We start from the raw sequence: 19,841 nt of genomic DNA, 5'->3' as shown, positions 1-19,841 counted from the left end.
AAAGCTTTTTTTCATACAGTACCGCTTTCTCATGGTCTTCAAAATTGTGTGCCAAGCAGTGGGCAAGAGGCTTTATGTATATTTAGTCTTCACAACAGTGGTGTGAGAGAGGCATTATGCCCTCTCTATAGATGGGGAAACAGCCCCAGAGATTCATCCTAAGCTGGGTCACCACGGTCCCCAAGGGATGGTTTTCTGCTCTCACCTCCGAGGGCACATCCTCTCATCACCCCAGAAAGTTGAATTGGTTTGTGGAAGCAGAGTGGGTGACAGCTTAACAGATATGGATTCCAGGCCCTTCTCTGATGCCTTCTCCCATGGCCTCGGAGAGAATAATTCAGAGGGGTTTGGAAGAGACTGCAGTAACCACAGTTAAGGCAGCCATGGTTGGTGAACATGAGAGGCTAAGAAGTTTGTCTCCATCCATGTCTATGAGCTTGGCTCTGATGCTCTGTTCTCCCATTTCAAGCCATGCAATCGAAGAAACCACAGCTCAGAGATTGTGACTCTCCCACCGTCCCAGAACTAGAAAGTGGCAGAGCTGGAATCCAAATCCAGGGTTTCTTCCTGACCCTATTTCACTACCAATGAGTAACTTCAACCTGGTGTAAGGTTTTCCTGATGAAACTTGGTGATGAACTGGAGGAAACACTAGTTTTCCAATTTGTCTCTGACCTAGCTATTTGGCTTGTATGTCCTATTCTGAAAGACATTTTCCTACGACTACTGCACAGTTGTTTTCCCAACAATGCGAAACAGGAGAGCTACTCTTAGGGGGAAAAACCAGCCCCATCCCTCTGTTTCTGAGCTCCTTAAAATGCCAAGTCCCTCAGCAAGCAGGTGAACACCTCAAGAACAGGATCCAGGTCTCATGGCCCAGCTCCTGGCAGAGTGCTTGGCACATGGAAGGCACTCAGTACTTACTAGTTGGCTGTTTGGAGAAATGGTTTGCACAAAGCTCTTTCTACTAACAAAGTGAGACTCTTGGGCTCATTCTCTTGCAAGCTGCTTGACCTTGGCTGGTCACTTAACCTCCCTGGGCCTCGGTCTTTTCATCTGAAGATTGCATTGATCTCTGAGATGTTTCTCCCCTGGCTGTGTTCTCACACTGTATGAAACAGCAGTACATTCTAGTGGAGAAGATGGTTAGTTTCTTCGTAGATTGTGTCATGATTTTTAGCCTGAAAGAGACGCTCATAAACCATGCTTTTCATGAGTCACCCATGAAAGCAGGTAAAGTAGAATCTAACGTTAAGCTTCAGAAATAGCCCTGGAAAATCTGGGTGGAAAATGTGTTTTTACAGGATTCCCTACCAGCAATCTCAAATACACACCAATGCACATCACCATCAACTCCTTTTCACAAAACTTTCACAATCACATCATGAATTATCTGAAAACTTTCTTCAAGATTCAGGAAGAACTGAATGTATATAGTAGATGGCGCACGGGCCTTGGAACTCAACAGACCTGTGCTGGAAATCCAGCCCCATCCATGGATGTTCTTAGAAAAATTATCCTCTCTGTACTCCATTTTCCTCAACTGTAAAATAGGCTTAATAACACCTCTCTCCTAGGTTATTATGAATATTAAATGAGGTAATTCCTGGGTTGTTGTCAGGACATAGGGGCTTGTGGGTCAGGGCCCAGCACACATCAGGAATGCACACATTGCTCATTTTCTTTGTTTTTATTAATATCTCCACTGTCAGCAAAGCCAAAATCAAAAGAAGAATGCGCCTAGAGGTTTAAGGCATCCAGGACACATTAATGCTTTCAGTTGAAGCAAATATGTGTACGTGTGTGGGAGGGAAGTTCGCATTCCAGGGGCCGACTCTGACCAAAGTTTGAACCAGCCTTCTCTGCTGTATAGCTAGCTAGTGGTTACGCAGGAAAGGCTATGGTTTAGGGAGGATGGGAGAGATGTGGTGGGAAATGGGAGCCAGGAAGGATATTATTTTTAAGGGTCAAGCAGGAGCCTTGGGCCTAGTAGCAGCAGAACAGGAGAGGTGATCTGAGACTTCCTCAGCAAGTAAAATCACCAGGAGTCCTGATGACTTGGATCTCAAGCGTGACAGACACTGAGGCACCTGTGATGCCTCACAGGTCTGGGGCTTGAGTGACTGGTAAGGTGGGGACCTCCCATGGAGATGGTGATCTCAGGAAGAGAAGCAGACTTGAGTGGGAGATGCCAAGTTCTCTTTTGAAACACGTTAACTTAGGTGCCTAAGGACTCCTAGGTGGCGGTGTCCACCAGGCATCTGAATTTGTACCTGTTTGGGATTTAAGAGAGAGAGAGCAGGGCCCACGATCGCTGCAGAAAGTAAAGTGTCGGGGGGCAGGGGCTTGTTTGGGCAGAGGAAACAACCACCAAACAGCTTTCTTTTCTGGAGAGAATTCTACAAAAGACATTCCCGAGGATAGTTGGGCAGAATTCTGGACTCAAGAGGCTTAAGAGGTCATCTAAGCTAAACCTCATTTTGCAGGTGAAGAAATTGGGGGCCAACATGCCCCACAGGCCTTCTCCAGGATCCCACAGCAAGGGCCACCATTACCAGCCCCAGGTCTCTCAGGGCACCTGCTTCTCCACACTGGGGGTCTCCATCTGTACTTCCTCCCCTTGACTCTCCCTTCCCTTGGCTGGGATGAGCTAGGCTGAGGAAGGTGGTAGGAACAGCAAAATGCAAAAGGATTAGGAATAGGAGTGGCAGCGGTGGTGGGACAGAGAGGAGAGAGCAAGGCTCAGTTGGAGCCTGAGCACATGGCTCCAGCACACTGGTTAAGGGCCAACAAGCAGACAGAGAAAGACCCTTCCAGAAACCGCCCTCTCACATGATTAAATAGGAATCTCTTAATCAGATGGATGGATTTTTCTTTCATTGGTTCATGTATCCTAGAGTGAAGCAGGGCTCAGCATCAATATTACTCCAGTCTTGTTCAGATAAGTAGGCTGGTGTCACTGAAAAGAGTGATGTCACTTAATACTTGAACTTCTCCTAAGGTACAGGTCAAAAGCGCTCTGTCGTCAGAATCTATTTTGCATGGTCTGTGAGCATTAGGCTCTTCTCCAAGGCTGTTGAAGGCAAAGAACTGGAAACAACTGAACTTGCAAAAGGAGTTTTTACCCAGTCTTTTGCCTCCTTACAGCAGTATTTCAAATTATCCCTTTGTTGTGCATCCTCAGAGTTTTTTACACACCAGGGCAACACACGGTAAAGAGGGAAATGGATGATTGTGAAAGAGGGCTCTACCATCAGTTCTAGTAAAGAGTAATGGAGAAGCTGAAGATGTAGAAACCAGTTCCCTTGAAGATCTAGAAACCAATACCTTATCACTGTTTATATACGCCTTGGAAAGTTCAAATTTTGTAGCCAGGGCCAGGAATAGTGAGGTGAGTGAGATACTCCCTGGGGTACAAAATTTAAGGAAGTACCTAAAAGCTCAGTAATTAATGATAAAAAATATTTGAACACGATGTTTTAAAAAATAAAAATTAATGCAAAAAATCTGTGATAAAAAAACACATCAAAGCTTAAAGACTGGATCCTAGGACAGGTGTACCCCAGCTTGAAGTCCACAAGTCTCAGTGTCTCAAGTGTAAGAGCATTCCTGGCTGATTAAAGATGGGTAACGATTCTCTTGCTCATACTTCCACCTGCTGCTGGAAGCAGGCAATGCCACGGTGGCACCTCTCCACCAGGACCCATGCTCACATGCAGAGGCCTGGTGCCCTCTTGCGGGCATCCACCCAATGCAGGGAACTTCACAAAATCCGTGGCCACCTACATCCTGCTAGATAGCTGAGGCGGGTAAAAAGAGCCCAAGATTCAGAGTTGCCAGACGAAGATTTGCATCGTATTTTTGCTTCTCACTTACTAGGCCGTCTTGAAAAAAATCACATTACTGTTCTGAGCCTCAGTTTCTGCACCCATAATGGATCTCATCCATCATTACCTCTTCCTATAACTGTGGAATTACACGAGATGCTTTCTGTGACAATGCCAAGCAGGCTGTCTGGCACAAAGTATGCACACAGTTCATTGTAAGCTACCTACCCCAGCCCAGCCCACTCCCCTTGATCAAATCAAACTATCATCAATTTATTACTGAAGGCAAGACACACTAGAAGACAACCAGGGAGAAAAGATGTGGCACAGTCCACACAGTGGATGATGCCATGGCTGATGTGATAGGGAAGACCTCCCCTAAGGGTGTCACTAGAGCTGGGCCTACATGGTTGGATGGGCCAGGTCACACCAGGAGCTGGCCAATAGCCTCTGGGGGTCACTAGGCCACTTCTCTGATGTTTTATCTCAGGGAAGGTCCAGTAACATGAGACAAGTATCACGGTGGTGGAAAGGCCAAGGCCCTTGTAATCCTGGCTCTGCTGCCTACTAGCTGTGTGACCAACGGAAGTCACTTAACTTCCCTGAGCCTCAACTTCCTTTTCTACAAAACTGGGATGATAACACGCCTGTCCTGGGTGGATAAGATTAAGTAAGATGACATACTTAGGAGTGCCTGCGAGTCTGTGGGCTCAGTAAGTATTAGCTGGTGTTGCTAGGGTGGAACTTTCTGTGAGGAGCGGGAAGGAGGGGGACACACCAGTCAGGCAATGTTGGCCACTGTCATATTTGGCTCCTGAACCAGCCCCCTTGTTGGGCAAGAAGGTGGATGCAAATATCCCCCGTGGGCAGCCTGTGCTCTCACCCTGACAGGACTCAGCATGTCAGTGCATCCCAGAAATGAATCCCCAACAGGAGGGTGTCAGGTGGGGGTGTCCCTCCTCCTCTGGAGTTGTGGAGGGGATGCTGGATTCCAACACGAGGAAGTGGAGTCTGCAGTAAGAAGCCTGGAAATCTGAATAAGGGCTGTAACTTAGATAACAATATTGTATCAGTGTTCATTTCCCGACCTTGATAACAGTGCTCTGCTTCCGTGAGAAAATGTCCTTGCTTTCAGGAAACACATTGAAATATTTAGGGGTAAAGGGGCATCACGTCTGCATTTCACTGTCAAACGGTTCAGGAAAAAATAGAAGGATAAGCAAATATGGGAAAACATTAATATTTGTGGAATCTGGATGAAGGGTATACGGGAATTCTTGCAACTTTTCTGTAAGTGGGAAATCCAATGAAATATAAAGTTATTTAATTTTAAAAAGGCAGCAGCAGTCAGGGGTTCCCTCGTCCCCCCTCTTCTTTTCCTCCTCCCCCTCCTCTGCGCCCAGCTCGCCATCCTTCACCACCTCCCTACTCGCCTCCTTCTAAGCGACCTCTCCCTGGGCTCCCGGCCGGGCTCCTGGACTCCCCACCCCTCGGACCCGGCACAGACCGCAGCCACTCTCCGCCAAGCTGCACCCACTTTATTTGCAAGAGGAGGCCCCCAGCGCGCGGGGGCGGAGATGCGGGGCAGGAGGGTCCCACGGCCCCTCTTCCGGGCTCACGATCCCACCCTCCCCTGGCCCCGTCCCCGGACTCTGCCCCCGCCCCCGCCCCTCTCGGCCCGTTAGACGATGGCGAACTGGCAGACATAGGGCAAGGTGTCTCGGCAGCGCTTGTCGAACCACTTGCCGTTGGCCGCACCGGCCAGGGCAGCGCAGTTCTCGACCTTGCCGCCGTCGGGCTGTGCGGTGATCTCTGTCTCCCAGTTCTTGTAGGTGATATGGCCGCCAGTCATGTCCACCCAGGCGCCTTCGGCCGCCATGTCGTTGAAGCCCAGCCAGACCTCGGCCTCGCTGCCCACACTCTGGCTCAGGTACTCGTATAGGGCGTCGTTCTCAGAGCCCGTATGCGGGGTGCCCAGGGTGCCCCCTCGCGAGATGCAGTCCTCGCTCGCCTCGTGGAAGGTCTTCGCTTGGACGAAGGCCAGAAAGCACTTCATGTGCACCTTGGTACCCTTCAGGCAGACTGGAGGGGAGGGGGGGAAATGGACGTCACCCAAGGTCTCCGGTTCCGGAGCCAGGAGCCAACCGCCAGGGGCAGTCACACCATCCTCCATCCCATCCCTGTAAATCCTGTCCTCCCTGGACAGGCTCCAGACCCAAGCCAGAGGGACGTGCTGTGGTGGGCACTGATGCACATCTCAGATCCCCATTCAAGAGGTGGTGGAGCCCCTGCTGCTGGGAGTGAGGTCAGCCCCCTCAGCTGCACACGGCCCCTCCCTCAAGGTCACACCCCTCTCCTGGGTGCCCCATCCAGTGCCCAGGGGAAGAGGTAGGGTCATCTCTCCCCCAAGCAGGATAATTCTGAAGGGGCCTTTTAGCTTGGAGGCTCCACAGGGTGGCAGAGGCTGGCCTTGGGCCTGTGCTGCTACTCAGCTCCCCCTCTGCCCAATCTGCTTCCAACCCCTCCCTCCCTTCACAGTTGGGACCCTGGGCTCTCCCTAATAAATGAACTCCATCTTAGAGTGGGCTTCCCGGGGAGCCCAGGCGGAGCCACCTGCTCTGATCTTCCTCCAGCCCCACCCTCCCTAAGATCAAGAAGCTGCAGGGCCAGGGGACATCCCTACCCAGAGCCTAGACCACACTCCAGGTACCCAGGACCCCAAAGCCCTGCCCCAGGGGCCCAAGCAAGCTCCCAGAGTCTGCCAGGGGCCTCTTCTGGGGTGGTGACTGGGAGGATGGAGCTGAGACGGGCAAGCCCCTGGGACAGAAGAGATGGCCCAGGCGGTGGGCCAGGGGCTAGCTCTCTCAGGCATGGAACTCGAGTCCAAGATTCTAAATTTGAATCTGGTCTCAAAGGTTGTGATGAAGGTATATATTTGGTCAGCTTAGGAGCATAGAATGTTTTTACTTAGCAGTTTGGGGGTTTTTTTGTTTTTAATATTTATTTATTTATTTGGCTGCGCCGGGTCTTAGTTGCGGCACACGGGATCTTCGTTGCGGCATGCGGGATCTAGTTCCCTGACCAGGGATCGAACCCAGGCCCCCTGCATTGGAAGCGTGGAGTCTTAACCACTGGACCACCAGGGAAGTCCCAGCAGTTTGTTCTTCAGCTGGGTTTGTAACTTAAATGTTTAGGCAGTTGGGGTACATGCCTCCATTTGTCCTCTTGCTGCTGACCCCAAAAGTGTTAGGGGCGGGTCTGCACTCCACCCCACACCCATCCCCTCATTCACTCACCCTCTCACTCAGTTGCTTTCACTTAACACACATCTCCATGTCCCCGTGAGCACCTGACACTCCTGGAACTCTGAACTCCGGGCCTGCAGCATCACAGAGGTGTCTTTACTCACAGATGCCGTCCCAAGGCAGCCAGCCCTACCGCGTGCTATCTTGCAGCTCATCCTAGCCGGGTTTCATTGCCCTTCCCAGCCTGGCGCCACACTGCCTTTCCTTCCTGCTGGGGACACTGACACGCCACCAAGACCCCCTTGGGGTGAAAGATTGACTACCCCAGCTGCTGGGAGCGCTGCTGGGAGACAACTCTTAACTCTCAGCCCCTTTGGGGATTGCATCAGTGGAAGACAGCCCCCTCCCCCATGGTGTGCCCCCTTCCCAGAGCAGCCTGCACCCAGTGACTGGCCCATGAGCCCTCTTGCCCCAACTCTGGACAGCTCTGAAGGGCCCTCCCGTCGTCAGGGCTCCCTCTGCAGTTGGCTGAGGCTTTCGTTGAGACGCGCAGGGCACTCTTCCCACTCCTGCGTCCTTCTGTCTGTTCCCTTCCCCAGGCGCTGATCCTGGGTGTGCTCCCTAATAAACCTCCTGCAGGCTAAACTCCACCTCGGGGCCGCTTCTTGGGAACCCCACCTGCAACACTCTCTCCAACATAGTCCTCTATAAGTATCAGTTCTCAGTGCCTTACCATCGTTAGTGACATTTTGTCACTCTGGCCTATTCATGATCCCGTTGATTCTTGCTGGCCTTCCATAGCTTTGCTCCTACCGTGCCCTCTGCTTGGAATCCTTCTTTATCTTCCTACACGTGCGGGTTCCAGTGAATACACTGATTTCATGAATATATTGAGGCTCCCAGAGCAGGACCCCGGCTGGGTCACCTCTGCCTCCTTGTGCCTGGCAGAGGCTCGCTGGGGGGAGGGCCTCATATGTGTTTGCTGACTGGGGGAGGGAAGGGGCAGATGGCGGGAGGGGAGGGTTGCTCCCCTAACCCCTGATTCTCTCAACTCTTCAGTTAGGTCAGGAGAGCTCAGGAGTGCTTTGTGTGGGGTTATTGACAAAGTGATTTGCAGGTAGTGGTAGTAAAGGAGAGGGTGATGAGAGGGAGAAGGTCCCCAAGGAGGCCAGGAGCCCGTGAACCTCCTGGGAATCAGCAGACATGGAGGGGGTGTTTAGTTCTCCATATGCCATGGACTTTGCACGGGGAGGTCCCCACCACATCACCTACCTCAGGAGGCAAGTGGCATCTGGGTTGCATGGTCTTGGCACAAGCACAAAGCTTAGACATGAGACTTTAGAGCTTGCCCTGCAAGTCCACCCCCAGCCCTTCGACTTTACAGATGAGGAAACTGAGGCCCCAAACAACACTGTGCTCATTTTAAACATTCCCCCATGTGTTAAGTATTATTGTTAGTCTGTATTCTGTGTTCTCCAGGGCAAGGTCACGAAGAAGTAGGTGAGTTTGAGATGTGTGGAAAATAGAGACAATATGAAAGGAACTTGGTGGAGAGAAAGAGAACAGGTTGCCCAGGTAGGCTGGCCAGGCAGTACTAGGGCAGGTGGCTACGAGCTGTGTCCCCGGGCTCCGCAGCCGTGTATTTTGTCCATCCTGGCTTAGCTGGTTCGTGCAGGGCCAGGAAGACCAAAGCCCACCTTTCCTCACACCCAGCACGCACCAGGCAGGCTGCTTCCATTCCCATCCTAAACTGCACTAACTAGCCAGGTGGGCGTGGCAAAACCAGAACCTCTCTATGCCTCAGTTCCCCTCTTTAAAACAGGGGTGATAAATCCTGCCTCAGCATAATGATGATGATAAAGAGTGGCAGCCTCAGCAAAGCTGCTGACACAGGGAATGAGGCTCACGCCCTGTAGGGCTGTGGGGGCTGGCTGAGCGGAGGGTCTCCTGGGGTTCATTAGGGTTGCCTCTGCTCCACGAGCGCTGCAGGGCTCGCACTTCCAGTGGGCGGTAATGGATTCTTGTGGGAGAGCTTGTTGTCCTTTTGGGACATTGCTGCCTCCACACGTCAGGGGATCTTCCTGAGAGAAGCAGGCTGAGGAGGGGGCTCCTTGAATCCAGTGCCTGGGACTACAGGGGCCAGCCAGGGCCCTGGTGCTGGCTCGAGGCTACAGGTGGGTTGCTGGCTGCTGGCCTGAGCCCCTCTGTCTGATGTACCCCTGACTGGAGAGGCCGCCACATGCACTCACCCGTCTGCAGGGCCTGCTGCTCTTTCAGCAGGGCCACCTCCTGGGCCAGGCTGTCCAGCTGGGTCTTGAGCTCCTCAAGCATCTTCGGGCTCACGGCATCTAGGATGAAGTCAGAAGGAAGTGGGGACAATCACAAACATGTGAGAAAGGCAGTAGGGGTTGGGGCAGGGCAGGGACTGGGAGGGGTGGACCACTGTCAGCCACAAGGGGACGAGGGAAACGACTCCCCTCGACCTTGATGTCTTGGCATACTCTCTCTCTCCCTGTCCCTGCCGGTGGTAGTCTAAGTGATCGCTCGTGATTTTCCTTCTGCCGGGGGACCATCCTTCACTTGCTCTTGCTAAAGTGAGACCTGTACTGCATTGTTTAGGAGAGTTGCTGGGATCAGATGGGGTTGGGATTGGCAGGAGCGGGGTTGGGGGTACAGACAGCTCCTTCGGTGACACCCAACCACCCTCCCAGCTCTAGAGGAGAACAGAGCACAGGAAGCAGGGCCAGGGGCCCTTGAGACCTCCCAGATTCACTTCCCCAGGCTGGAGGAACAAGACACGGACCAGCAGGGCAGGCGCTCGGGCTGGGGCTGTGTGCAGCAGCACAGGTGAACGTGTGTACAGGCTCTGAGGTTGCATGCATGTGGGTGACCTGGGCAAGTTCCACAGCCTCCCTGAATCCACTGTCCTCATCTGTAAAATGGGATGATAATAGCCCCACCTCCAAGGACTCTGAAGAAGAATAAAGACCAAGAGAAAGCATGTGACCAGCGCTGGGCTCATTGTCAGCCCTGTGACGTGGGTAATGTGTCTCTTCTGTACCACCACCAATTCACAGACGGGAAACTGAGGCCAGACTGAAGCAACTCGCCTGAACTGGCAGAGCCAGCAGCCCGAACCCGAGTCCGCACGGCTCCAAGCTTGTTCTCCCCACGTCCGTGATGGCAGCAGGTTCCTAATGTGAGCGTTCCTGAGCACAAAGGCCCGTTTGGAGCCAGTTATGCATGAGAGGCAGATGTGAAATGTCTTTCTCTGTGTGTGTAAGTTGAGAGCTAAGTGGGTGGACCCCAGTCTTTCTGAAATCCCAGGAGCTTCAGGAAAGGCTGAGCTCAGCTTGGGTAGAGGGTGGGGAAGTGCTTCCATGGTCCATTTGGCTGTGCCTGCGTAAAGTCCACGGTATGAGGGGTGAAGTCAGACCTTTGTCCACCCCAGATTCCTTTGCAGGGGAATCGCAGGAAACGTGAGCAAGAAACATACTGGCATATATAGAAATTCATGATGTAACTTACCAAATATGAGGAAATTAACACCCAGATGAGCAAGGCAAAAAAGGGAGTGTTTGGGGCTGGCAAACTAGCCTGACTGGGTTATGTGTGCCTCACAGTGGGCCTCTGCCTCAGTGGTTCACAGCAGCTCTGTACTCAGTCCCGTGATGCACCAGCACAGGGCACCACGTAAAGTTGTGAAAGTTGGGTACTGCACAACGGCACTCAGCTGAGGGGACAGGTGGGGGCCCATGTCCAGCCCCTAAGCCTTGCCCTGGCTGTGCTGTGTGACCACACCAGAGAAAGGGATGCTCTTCTATAATTTGTCAGCTCAGAGTGGGGAGCCTTTTGTGATTTGCACCAAGGTGCCCGGGTGTACGAGGGGCCCTCCAGGGACTGGCCAAGGAGCAAGGTGCTAACAGAACTCCACTGAGGAAGGCGTGGGAGTTGGGTGTTTCTACAGCTCTGGGCTGGGAGTCGGAGCCCTTGTGCTGCCCCTCACTACCTCTGAGCCTCAGATTCCTGATGCATGTTATTGAAATGGATGCCCTCAGGTCCTCAGGTCCCTGTTCTAAGAGTCTATGACCCCCTGTGAGGCTATCCTCCCCACCTGAGCTCCTCTGCCAGGTGTGGCCACGTGGTCCCTGGAGCTCCAGCCGCCCAAGCCCTCCCTGCCTCATGTCTGGCTGACCCCCATACAGCTGGCTCAGGCCACACCCCACACCAGGGGCAGATGAGCTCCCAGAAGCAGCCTGGGCTCTCCCCCTTCTCATCCCACCGTGGGGGCCAGCATGGGGGCATAGCACATGCTGTCCTTTCCTCCCCTCGTCCATCCTGCCAGCTTGTTCTCCATCACTCAGCGGGCACTGAGGGGTCTCCTTGGGCACGACTGTCCCTCTTCCGGACACCCTCCCCCACTTTAGTGCACTGGCCCCCATGACTAGGTTGTTCCTTTAATTCCCAGTCCTGGCTGCTCCCAGGAATCACTGGAGACTGGTGGGAAAGGCAGATGCTGGGGCCCATTCCAGGCCCCTGATCCAGCATTTCTGGGGGTGGGTCCCAGGTGCCTGGATTTTAGTGTATTTCCCAGATGATGATGATGATGCCTGAGGGAGAACCACCGTGGTTCTCAAATTGATTCACATCTTAAGAGCAGGGATGCTGATTGTCTGCTAGAGTGTTCAGCACGTATACTGGCCCCTACCTGGAGAAAGAGCTCTGTAAGCATGTGTGGTGTAGGTGGGCAGCAGGTCGAAGGAAGAAAAACCAAGCTGCAGTGGGTTTCAGCAAGAGGTAGGGCTGGACAGGACACTCCACTCTTGCTCTGTCAGCTGTTCTGCGGGCCTCCAGAGTCCTGGACCTCCATGGGCCACCTCCATGGGGACCACATGGAGCTAGGGTTCAAGTGTGACAGCTGCAGAGGACCAGGGCATTGTCTGGTTTGACCTTCTTGTCCATATGATCAAATACATGATTTACATGATTAAATAAATACATACTAAATCTTTGGTAAACTTGAGAAATTAGCAACTATTTTCCACATTCAAAAATTCTGTTATTTGCCTTTGGAACTGTGTATCCTTTACAAAGAACATCCTTGGTGGCAATTTCAGTTAACGTTCGTGGACACACCATGCATGCTGTGAGTCTTCTTTTTTTTAATGAACGTTTTGTAAAAGGTAATATAGCCATATAACTTTAAAAAACCCAAACAGTTCAAAAAAGTCTCCTTCCCAATCAGGTCTGCCCTTAGCTCCCTAGTTTTTCTTCCCAGAGGTAATCACTGTTACTAACTCTTGTGGATCCTTCCAGAAAATTCTATGCATATACAAGTAAATATATATTTTTATATAAGTTCCTTTTTCAAAACCAATGTCAGCATAGTATCCATTCAAAGTATTGAACTTTTTGTTGTTTACTTTATGAACTGAACCTTGGGGATTATTTCCTATCAGCACCCAGATCCGCCCATTTCTGTGTTGCAGGCCTGTGGGTCTCCATGGTCCTAATGTGCCCTTATGTACGTCGTCCGTGACCAGTGGGCAGCTGTCCATTTACAGAAGAGGCTCAGAGAGGGGCCTGAGGGTGGCCCATGCCCCTCTGCCTTGCCTTTTCTGTGCTCTTGGCCCCAGCCACCTGTTTCTCTGCTTAATCAGCACTCTCATCCCCTGGAACTCTCTCTCCTCGCCTTGGAGCCCTGTGGGGGGTGACAGCCCGGTTCATTGCCATGGCATTTCACTAATGTTGTCTCAAAACAGCCCGCGGTGACTTCACTGCAGGCAGGGCTCCAAGGGCAGGCCTTGCTGAGGCCAAGGCAACCCAAGGACACCCCAAACCCAGAGGCAACAGAGGGAGAGCAAAGCTGCCTCCACTATCCTAGTTTGGGTTTGAACATTTTTATTTCCTCGAGGCTGTGATACACTATAGAACTAAGAATCAACTTGTTCCTTCTCCACCCCCGCCGTGCATCAATTATATCCTATGTTCCAGACACTTCACATGTTTTCTATCATTAAATCCTCACAACCAGCGTTGTGAGCAAATGCCACAATCCCTATTTTACAGTTGAGAAACCTGAGGTTTGGAGATGACAAGGCAAAGCCTGCCAACACTCCTGATGAGAGTCAGACATCTCCAGACTTCTGAGCCAAAGGTTTGATTTCTGTAAAATATTGGGGTGGTGGGGGAGTGGATGTCAGGTGATCTGGAAGCTTCTTTCCGATTCTAAGAGCCAGTGACTCTTACAGTTTTGACAACTGCCCCTGCTGCTGGAGGACTCTCCCAGGTCCCAAGGGGTACTTCATTGAAGTTCCCTGGACTCATGGAGAAGGAAAGTGAAGGAGGGGAAGGAAAGTGAGGACCAGCAAAGGAGAGGGCGATCAGCTCCCTGGAGGATGGGGAGGGGCCCCACCCCCACCCCCCTCCTTACCTTTCTTAACATTTGCAGCCTTCTTGACCTTGGAGGTAGGTGTCTCGGCAGTGACCTGGGTCAGGAGGGAGAAGAGGCAGAGGAGCAAGTAGGGCCCCCAAAGCTCCATGCTGCTGCACTGGCTGGGGCTGCTGCTGCCGCCGCCTGCGGTAGACCTGGGTCAGAGAGCACTGGCGGCTGTGGCCTGGGCTGCACGTCTTAAGGCAACTGCCACGACGACCTCTGTCCAGGAAACCCTCCCAGAGTTGGCTGTGGGAGTGCCAAAAAAAAACGCTTGCAAAAGGAGGAAGCCCTTGGAGCCACAGAGCCTCGCTGCCCGGGGAACACCCACCCAGCATCCTGGCCCCGCCTTCTAAAACAGAGTCATTATTTTCTAGGATTCTGAAAAATGCACGCCAGTTGTCATAGCTCACATCTGCTGAGCAGTTACCTTGGGCAGGCGCTGGGTCATACTTTTCCCTGGCCTCGTGGAGGCCTCACACCAGCAATATGAGGGAAGTGCTGTCATTTCCCCATTTTACAGTTGAGGAAACTGAGGCTCAGTGAGGTTAAGGGAACCCAAGCTACCCAGCTGTAAGGGGCAGTGCCAGTATTTGACCCCAAGCGGGGTGACTCCAGAATGGTCACACAATGATGTCTCCTTACAGAGTGAGCTGGGGCTGACTGCTGGATTGTCTAGAATGTTTGCTGTGATTCTTTTGTGGTTCTGTCTCTATGCACTTGATGTATCTTTGGTTAAAAATACAAGGGAGTCCTCTCCTTTTTTCACTTTCTGTTTCTCAACTATCCTGTCCTGAAGCAGAGGTGACCACAGTGGGAGAGGGGCAGCTATAGTGCCCCAGAGTGGTGTCAGAGATGGAGCGGGGAGAAAAGAATGTCCCCGTGAGGAGCAGCGTGGTGTGGGGTGTCAGGGCGCAGCAGGGTGGAGGGGGACACCCCCAGGGGAGCAGAGGTCCTACATGGAGTGTTGGAGTCCAAGCAAGGAGAAGAGGTGGTCCGCATGGGAGAGCGGGTGGTGGCAGAGGTGAGAGAGTGGTTACATACAGGGGCACCCCATCGAATAAGTACATTTATTAAAGACCATGGGAGCCAGGTTTCTCATTGTCAGAAAAGGGAGGTACAAATACAGAGAGAAAACTAGAATGAATCCTGTGGTGTAGGATTAAAATTGGAGCTATCGGTGTGCAGTTGTGGACTTTGACACCTAAAGAGGAATCTATAAATGTCAATGGAAATGTGCGCATCAGTCTGCCAGCTGTCTGGGTGGAGCAGCAATGCCTCCAAAGCCTCGAGCACTCCTGGCATCCAAGTGCCACCTTCTGTAATAAATACAGCTTTCCGCTAAAAGGAACCAGAGCACCTTGGAGAAATGGCTGATTCCAGGGCTGGGGCAGGAAAAGTAGAAAATGAGCCCAGAACAAGTTGTTTTGCCAGAAAGCAAGGAATTGTTTAGAGAAGGATGAGAACGTGCCAGGACACAGAGCCAGCTTGAAGGAGCTTCTTAGGGCCAAAATCAGGGACAGTTTGAACATCAAAATAGTGACAGTAACAGCAAAACAGGAAATCATGAGCATACACAGATATAAATAAATAAGCGAATACACTGGAAGTCTGATGAGCAATGGGGTATTTACATCGTCTCAGATTACTTGCCCACAAAATACTTATTAATTACAAAGAGGAAAGAGTCACCTCGCAGTGGAGAAGCCTGGAAGATGTCACTTGAATGAAGTGACCAAAGTAAGCATCATTAGTAATGGGCCAAATGGAGAGCCTGCAGCACCTGAGCGCCTGATGGGCTGCGGTGAGGAGAATGCGGCATCACCTCCGTGAGACTCCTGCCGAGGAAACACCACACTAGCCCAACTGAGGGGCTTTCTACAAAACAACTGCCCAGCAACTTTCAAAACTGTCCAGGACATGTCTGAGGAACTGTTTCAGACTGAAGGAGACTGCAGGCACAGAGCAACAAACTCAACGTGTTGGGACCAGACCCTTCCGCTCTCATGGACGCCCTTGGGACAACTGGAGAAACTTGATGGGTCTGAGGAGCACGTGGCAGGGATGTACCCCTTGGATGTTACTGTCCAGTTTGGATGGTGTGTTGTGACTACGGAGGAGAGTGGCCTTGTCAGTAGGAAACATGCACTAAAGCACAACCTTTGGGCATCAGGTCGACAACTCACTCGAAAATGGCTCAGGGGAAAAATATTCTTTGTACTGTAGTTGCAGATTTTCTGTGAGCTTTAGATTGTTCCAAAAGAAAATGCAGTGCTATGTAATTCAGGCTTTTCTTCCAGGGACCCCGCCTTGCCCTATCTGATTTGGGGAAGGATGTGCCTGCAGCCCAGCCTGGCTGACCTCCCCCTGTGGTCCCCAAGGGCAGGAGCCTGGGGCAGGCAGCAGGCACACCGTGTGGCCCTTTCTGTCAGGGGCCATCCCTCACATTCTCAGAGTGGGAGAGGGTTTTATATTCACAGCCGGCCCCTCAGTGGGACGGTTTAGGGCCGAGGATTATGCAACCTAACAGGCAGGGAGCCTTGCTTCCTGGAAATTTGGGTGGGTAGCACATGGCAAGAGAAAATTACAATTCTTTTTTTCTTTTTAAAGCTCCATTGCTTTCCTGATTTTCTCACCTCAGCTCTTTGGCAGCAGGGAAATGGGAGGAGTTTGTTTCCAAGTATGAGGCCAGGACAGGCCTGATTGTTGAGGCCGTGCCCTGGCTATGCTGGGGAGGAGGTCCCAGAGAAGCTCTGCTGTGGCCGTTCAGAAACCCGGAACCCCCCGCTCTAGGTCTCATCCCACAGGAGCCACACAGGAGCCAGGCTATGTCAGGACCCAGGCTGTGTCAGGACCCGCCTGGAACTGTTCTTGCCCCGTCGGTCCCTCATTCACTTCACAATGTGCCTAGGCCTGTGTGAGGTCCTGGGAGTGCAATGTGAGGGGCCCTCTGTGCCAGTGGGACTGAGGTGGGCCTCAACAAAGGCAAGTGGCCCACCGTCCCTCAACCTTTGAGCTAAAAAGCAGATGGGAAGAGGCCACCTGGTTTAACCACCACTCGATATGGGCTGTCCTTTTCCACTGACCCTGTCAGATGTCTCCATGTGCTTGCTTAAATCCCTCCTGGGACGAGCAGCTCATTACTCTGCAAAGCAGCTGGTTCCATCATTAGACGCTCAGCTTGTTATAAAGTCCCCCTGTGGTGAGGCAGGCAGGCCTCCGAAACATCACCCTGTGGTCCCTGGCGCCGGCCTCTGGAGCAGTCATTTAAGAGGCCAGCAAATGTTTGCAACTGGCCTTCCCGTCCCTCTTTGACTGTCTCCTCTCTGTGTTCCTTCGCCGCTTCCTCCCAACTTTTCCTCTGAGATATGGTTCCTGGACTTCTTTATCTTCCCCAAATCACCTTTGGATAGAATTCTGCTTGTCACTGTCCTCGCTGTGGTGTGTGTTTTCTCAAGCGGTCTGCCGTGGGCAGGGGCCTGTGCCTCCTGTGGTCCGAAGGGACACGCCGTTCAGAGCCCACCTCTTTGTAGCCACCACGCCTCATTTGCTGCCAGTGGTAATAAGCTTATGGCCACTAAACCCCCGGGTCCTCTTGTCCACCCCCAGCTCTCCCTGGCCAGGTGAGAACCAGCACTGCAGCCACCTCCAGTGGACTCACCAACAGCCCTGCTGAGGTCTATGGATTTCATCGTCCCAGCGTAAAAGATCTTCTGGTGGCACTGTCCCGGAGGCCTCTACCAGCCGGTAGGGCAGCAAGTGGGGGTGGTTTCAGCCAGGAGAACGATGCTGGGTTAAGGTTCACGAATGACCCACCCTCAAGGAAAAGTCTGTGAGCTAACACACCACCCTCAGGGCCCAGTCTTTTCACATCAGTTTCCCAGCACAAAGAATCATCTTGACAATAAAGCCAGAGGCAGAAAAATCTGAAGAGAGCTCTAAAAGGCACATTTCAGGTTTCAAGTGTTTTTTTTTTTCCCTCCAAAGCTGTTGGAAGTCTGAGTTATATAAAACAAGCTCTGGCCACCCCACCCATGTCAGCCCAAACAACATGAAAACTTCTGGCCCAACGTGGAACCATCCCCCACCCCTACCCTCTCCCTGCACAGATGTTTCCTTTTAGCTCCACTGGCCCTGTATCAACAAAAATGGGGCCCCGCCTATGGAGCAGAGAATTTCCACACTCTCTTCAAAGGTAAGAACATCCAGGGTGCACATCTCCAAGAATATTGCAAGGGCAGTCTTGGCCCTTAGTCAGAACCAAAGACAAATGGCCTGTTACCATGGTCTCAATGACCGTCATTAGGAAAGTCATTTGCTTCTTTTTGAACCCTTTTTGACAACCTTGTCATTCATTCAACAAGTATTGCCTCTGTCCTTGTGTGCCAGGCCCTGGGGCACACAGTACTGGGGGAGGCAATACCCCACCTAGACAAGTTCTTGGCTCCATGGGGCCACATTCCTTGTTGTTTTGTCCCTAAAGGTCAGCAGTATCCTAGTGGAAAGAGAACTGGGACTCCTGGATTCTAAATGGAGCTCAGACACCTGGCACTTGTGTCTTCTGGGGCAAGTTATTCAAGACCCAGATTCCTCTTTCATAAAATAGGGCAATAATCTCTGCCTACACAGTGGGATTCTTGTAAGGAGCATGTGGAGATCCTGTGTGTGAGGCAGCTGGGCCACCTGCAAAGGTGTGGGAAAGGAGGACTGGTGAGAGAAGCTGCATGGCTCTCAGAGATCCATGGCCTCTGTCCACCGCTTTACTCCTTCCACTCCAGGGCTGAGACAGTAAATGACCTGACTTGTAAATTTGGGAAGAGTAAACTGTGCGTGTGGCCGTTTTGCACTTACCTGATGTCTTCAGCTATAATAGCTCACACAGGAAGAAATAGAAAATCTGGTTAGTTTTGTAGGATACTATAGATTTCCATCTGCCTTTTTGACACCTGTCCCTCCACCCCTCCACAAATGGCCTTAAAATTCGACAAATATAAACCCAGTTGTGCATTTAGGGATCCTGAAGTTTCCAAATTATCACACTAGCCCTGCACAACCTCACTAGTTAAGTTTTGCTGGTTTCTCTTTTTCCCCACATGGAACTCCTCATAGAGCCCATGTCCAGAATCTGCAGATGCCCCCAGGGAATGAAATGACTGGTGACAGACTGCCCCCTTCTAAAGCTCTCTCCCTTCTCTGGAATTTTTCAGAGAACAAGCTTTTGGTTTCATTGATTTTCTGATTTCAATTTCATTGATATCTATATTGCTCCAATTTTTTTTTTTTTAAGGAATTCCTTTATTTTTATTTTATTTATTTCCTTTATTTTTTATTTTTGGCTGTGTTGGGTCTTCGTTTCTGTGCAAGGGCTTTCTCTAGTTGCGGCAAGTGGGGGCCACTCTTCATTGCGGTGCGCGGGCCTCTCACTGTCACGGCCTCTCTTGTTGCGGGGCACAGGCTCCAGACGCACAGGCTCAGTAGTTGTGGCTCACGGGCCTAGTTGCTCCGCGGCATGTGTGATCTTCCCAGACCAGGGCTCGAACCCGTGTCCCCTGCATTGGCAGGCAGATTCTCAACCACTGCGCCACCAGGGAAGCCCTGCTCTAATTTTTATTATTTCTTTTCCTCTGCTTACTTTGGATTTAATTTGCTCTTCTAGTTTCCTAAGGTGGAAGCTTAGATGATTGATTTTAGATCTTTCTTCTTTTCTAATATATGTATTCAAGGCTATAAATGTCCTTCTAAGCACTGCTTTTGCTACAACCCACAAATTTTGATAAGTTGTGTTTTCGTTTTCATTTAGTTCAAAATACGTAATTTCACTTGAGATATCTTCTTTGACCCAGGTGTTATTTAGAAGTGTGTTGTTTAATCTCCAAGTGTTTTGGGATTTTCTGGCTATCTTTCTGTAATTGATTTCTAGTTTAATTCTGTTGTGTTCTGAGAGCAGATCATTGTGATTTATTAAATTTGTTAAGGTGCATTTTATGGTCCAGAATGTGGTCTATCTTGGTGAATGTTCCATGTGTGTATCCAGCTGTTGATGGATGCAGTAGTCTATAGATGTCCATTATGTCCAGTTGATTGATGGTGTTGGTGAGTCCTAATATGTCCTTACCAATTTCCTGCCTGCTCCATCTGTCCATTTCTTTTTTTTTTTTTTTTTAATTATTTATTTATTTATCTATGGCTGTGTTGGGTCTTCGTTTCTGTGCGAGGGCTTTCTCCAGTTGCGGCGAGCGGGGGCCACTCTCCATCGCGGTGCACGGGCCTCCCACCATCGCGGCCTCTCCTGTTGCGGAGCACAGGCTCCAGACGCGCAGGCTCAGCAGTTGTGGC

The 19,841-nt window shown here is 51.3% G+C and overlaps 1 protein-coding gene across 1 annotated transcript; it reads right to left on the bottom strand.

The window, feature by feature from the left end:
* Positions 1 to 5,350: 5,350 nt before the first annotated feature.
* On the bottom strand, positions 5,351 to 13,757 carry CLEC3B (C-type lectin domain family 3 member B). The gene is made up of 3 exons (XM_061196624.1): positions 13,506 to 13,757; positions 9,322 to 9,420; positions 5,351 to 5,909 (listed from the first exon to the last, which is right to left on the bottom strand). The coding sequence occupies exons 1-3, from the start codon at positions 13,612 to 13,614 to the stop codon at positions 5,509 to 5,511; spliced, it is 609 nt and encodes a 202-aa protein (XP_061052607.1). The 5' UTR covers positions 13,615 to 13,757; the 3' UTR covers positions 5,351 to 5,508.
* Between the last annotated feature and the right edge of the window lie 6,084 nt (positions 13,758 to 19,841).

Source organism: Eubalaena glacialis, chromosome 7, assembly GCF_028564815.1.
Source record: "Eubalaena glacialis isolate mEubGla1 chromosome 7, mEubGla1.1.hap2.+ XY, whole genome shotgun sequence".
NCBI lineage: Eukaryota > Metazoa > Chordata > Mammalia > Artiodactyla > Balaenidae > Eubalaena > Eubalaena glacialis.
Note: the sequence above shows the minus strand (reverse complement) of the source record. Positions and strands in the feature narration are given on the sequence as shown.

Coding starts and splice junctions, on each gene's coding strand:
- CLEC3B (XM_061196624.1), bottom strand. CDS start 13,614: ATGGAGCTTTGGGGGCCCTACTTGCTCCTCTGCCTCTTCTCCCTCCTG. Junction 9,421..13,505: donor GGCTGCAAATGTTAAGAAAG/GTAAGGAGGGGG, acceptor ACTTCATCCTAG/ATGCCGTGAGCCCGAAGATG. Junction 5,910..9,321: donor GCAGCAGGCCCTGCAGACGG/GTGAGTGCATGT, acceptor CCTCCCCTCCAG/TCTGCCTGAAGGGTACCAAG.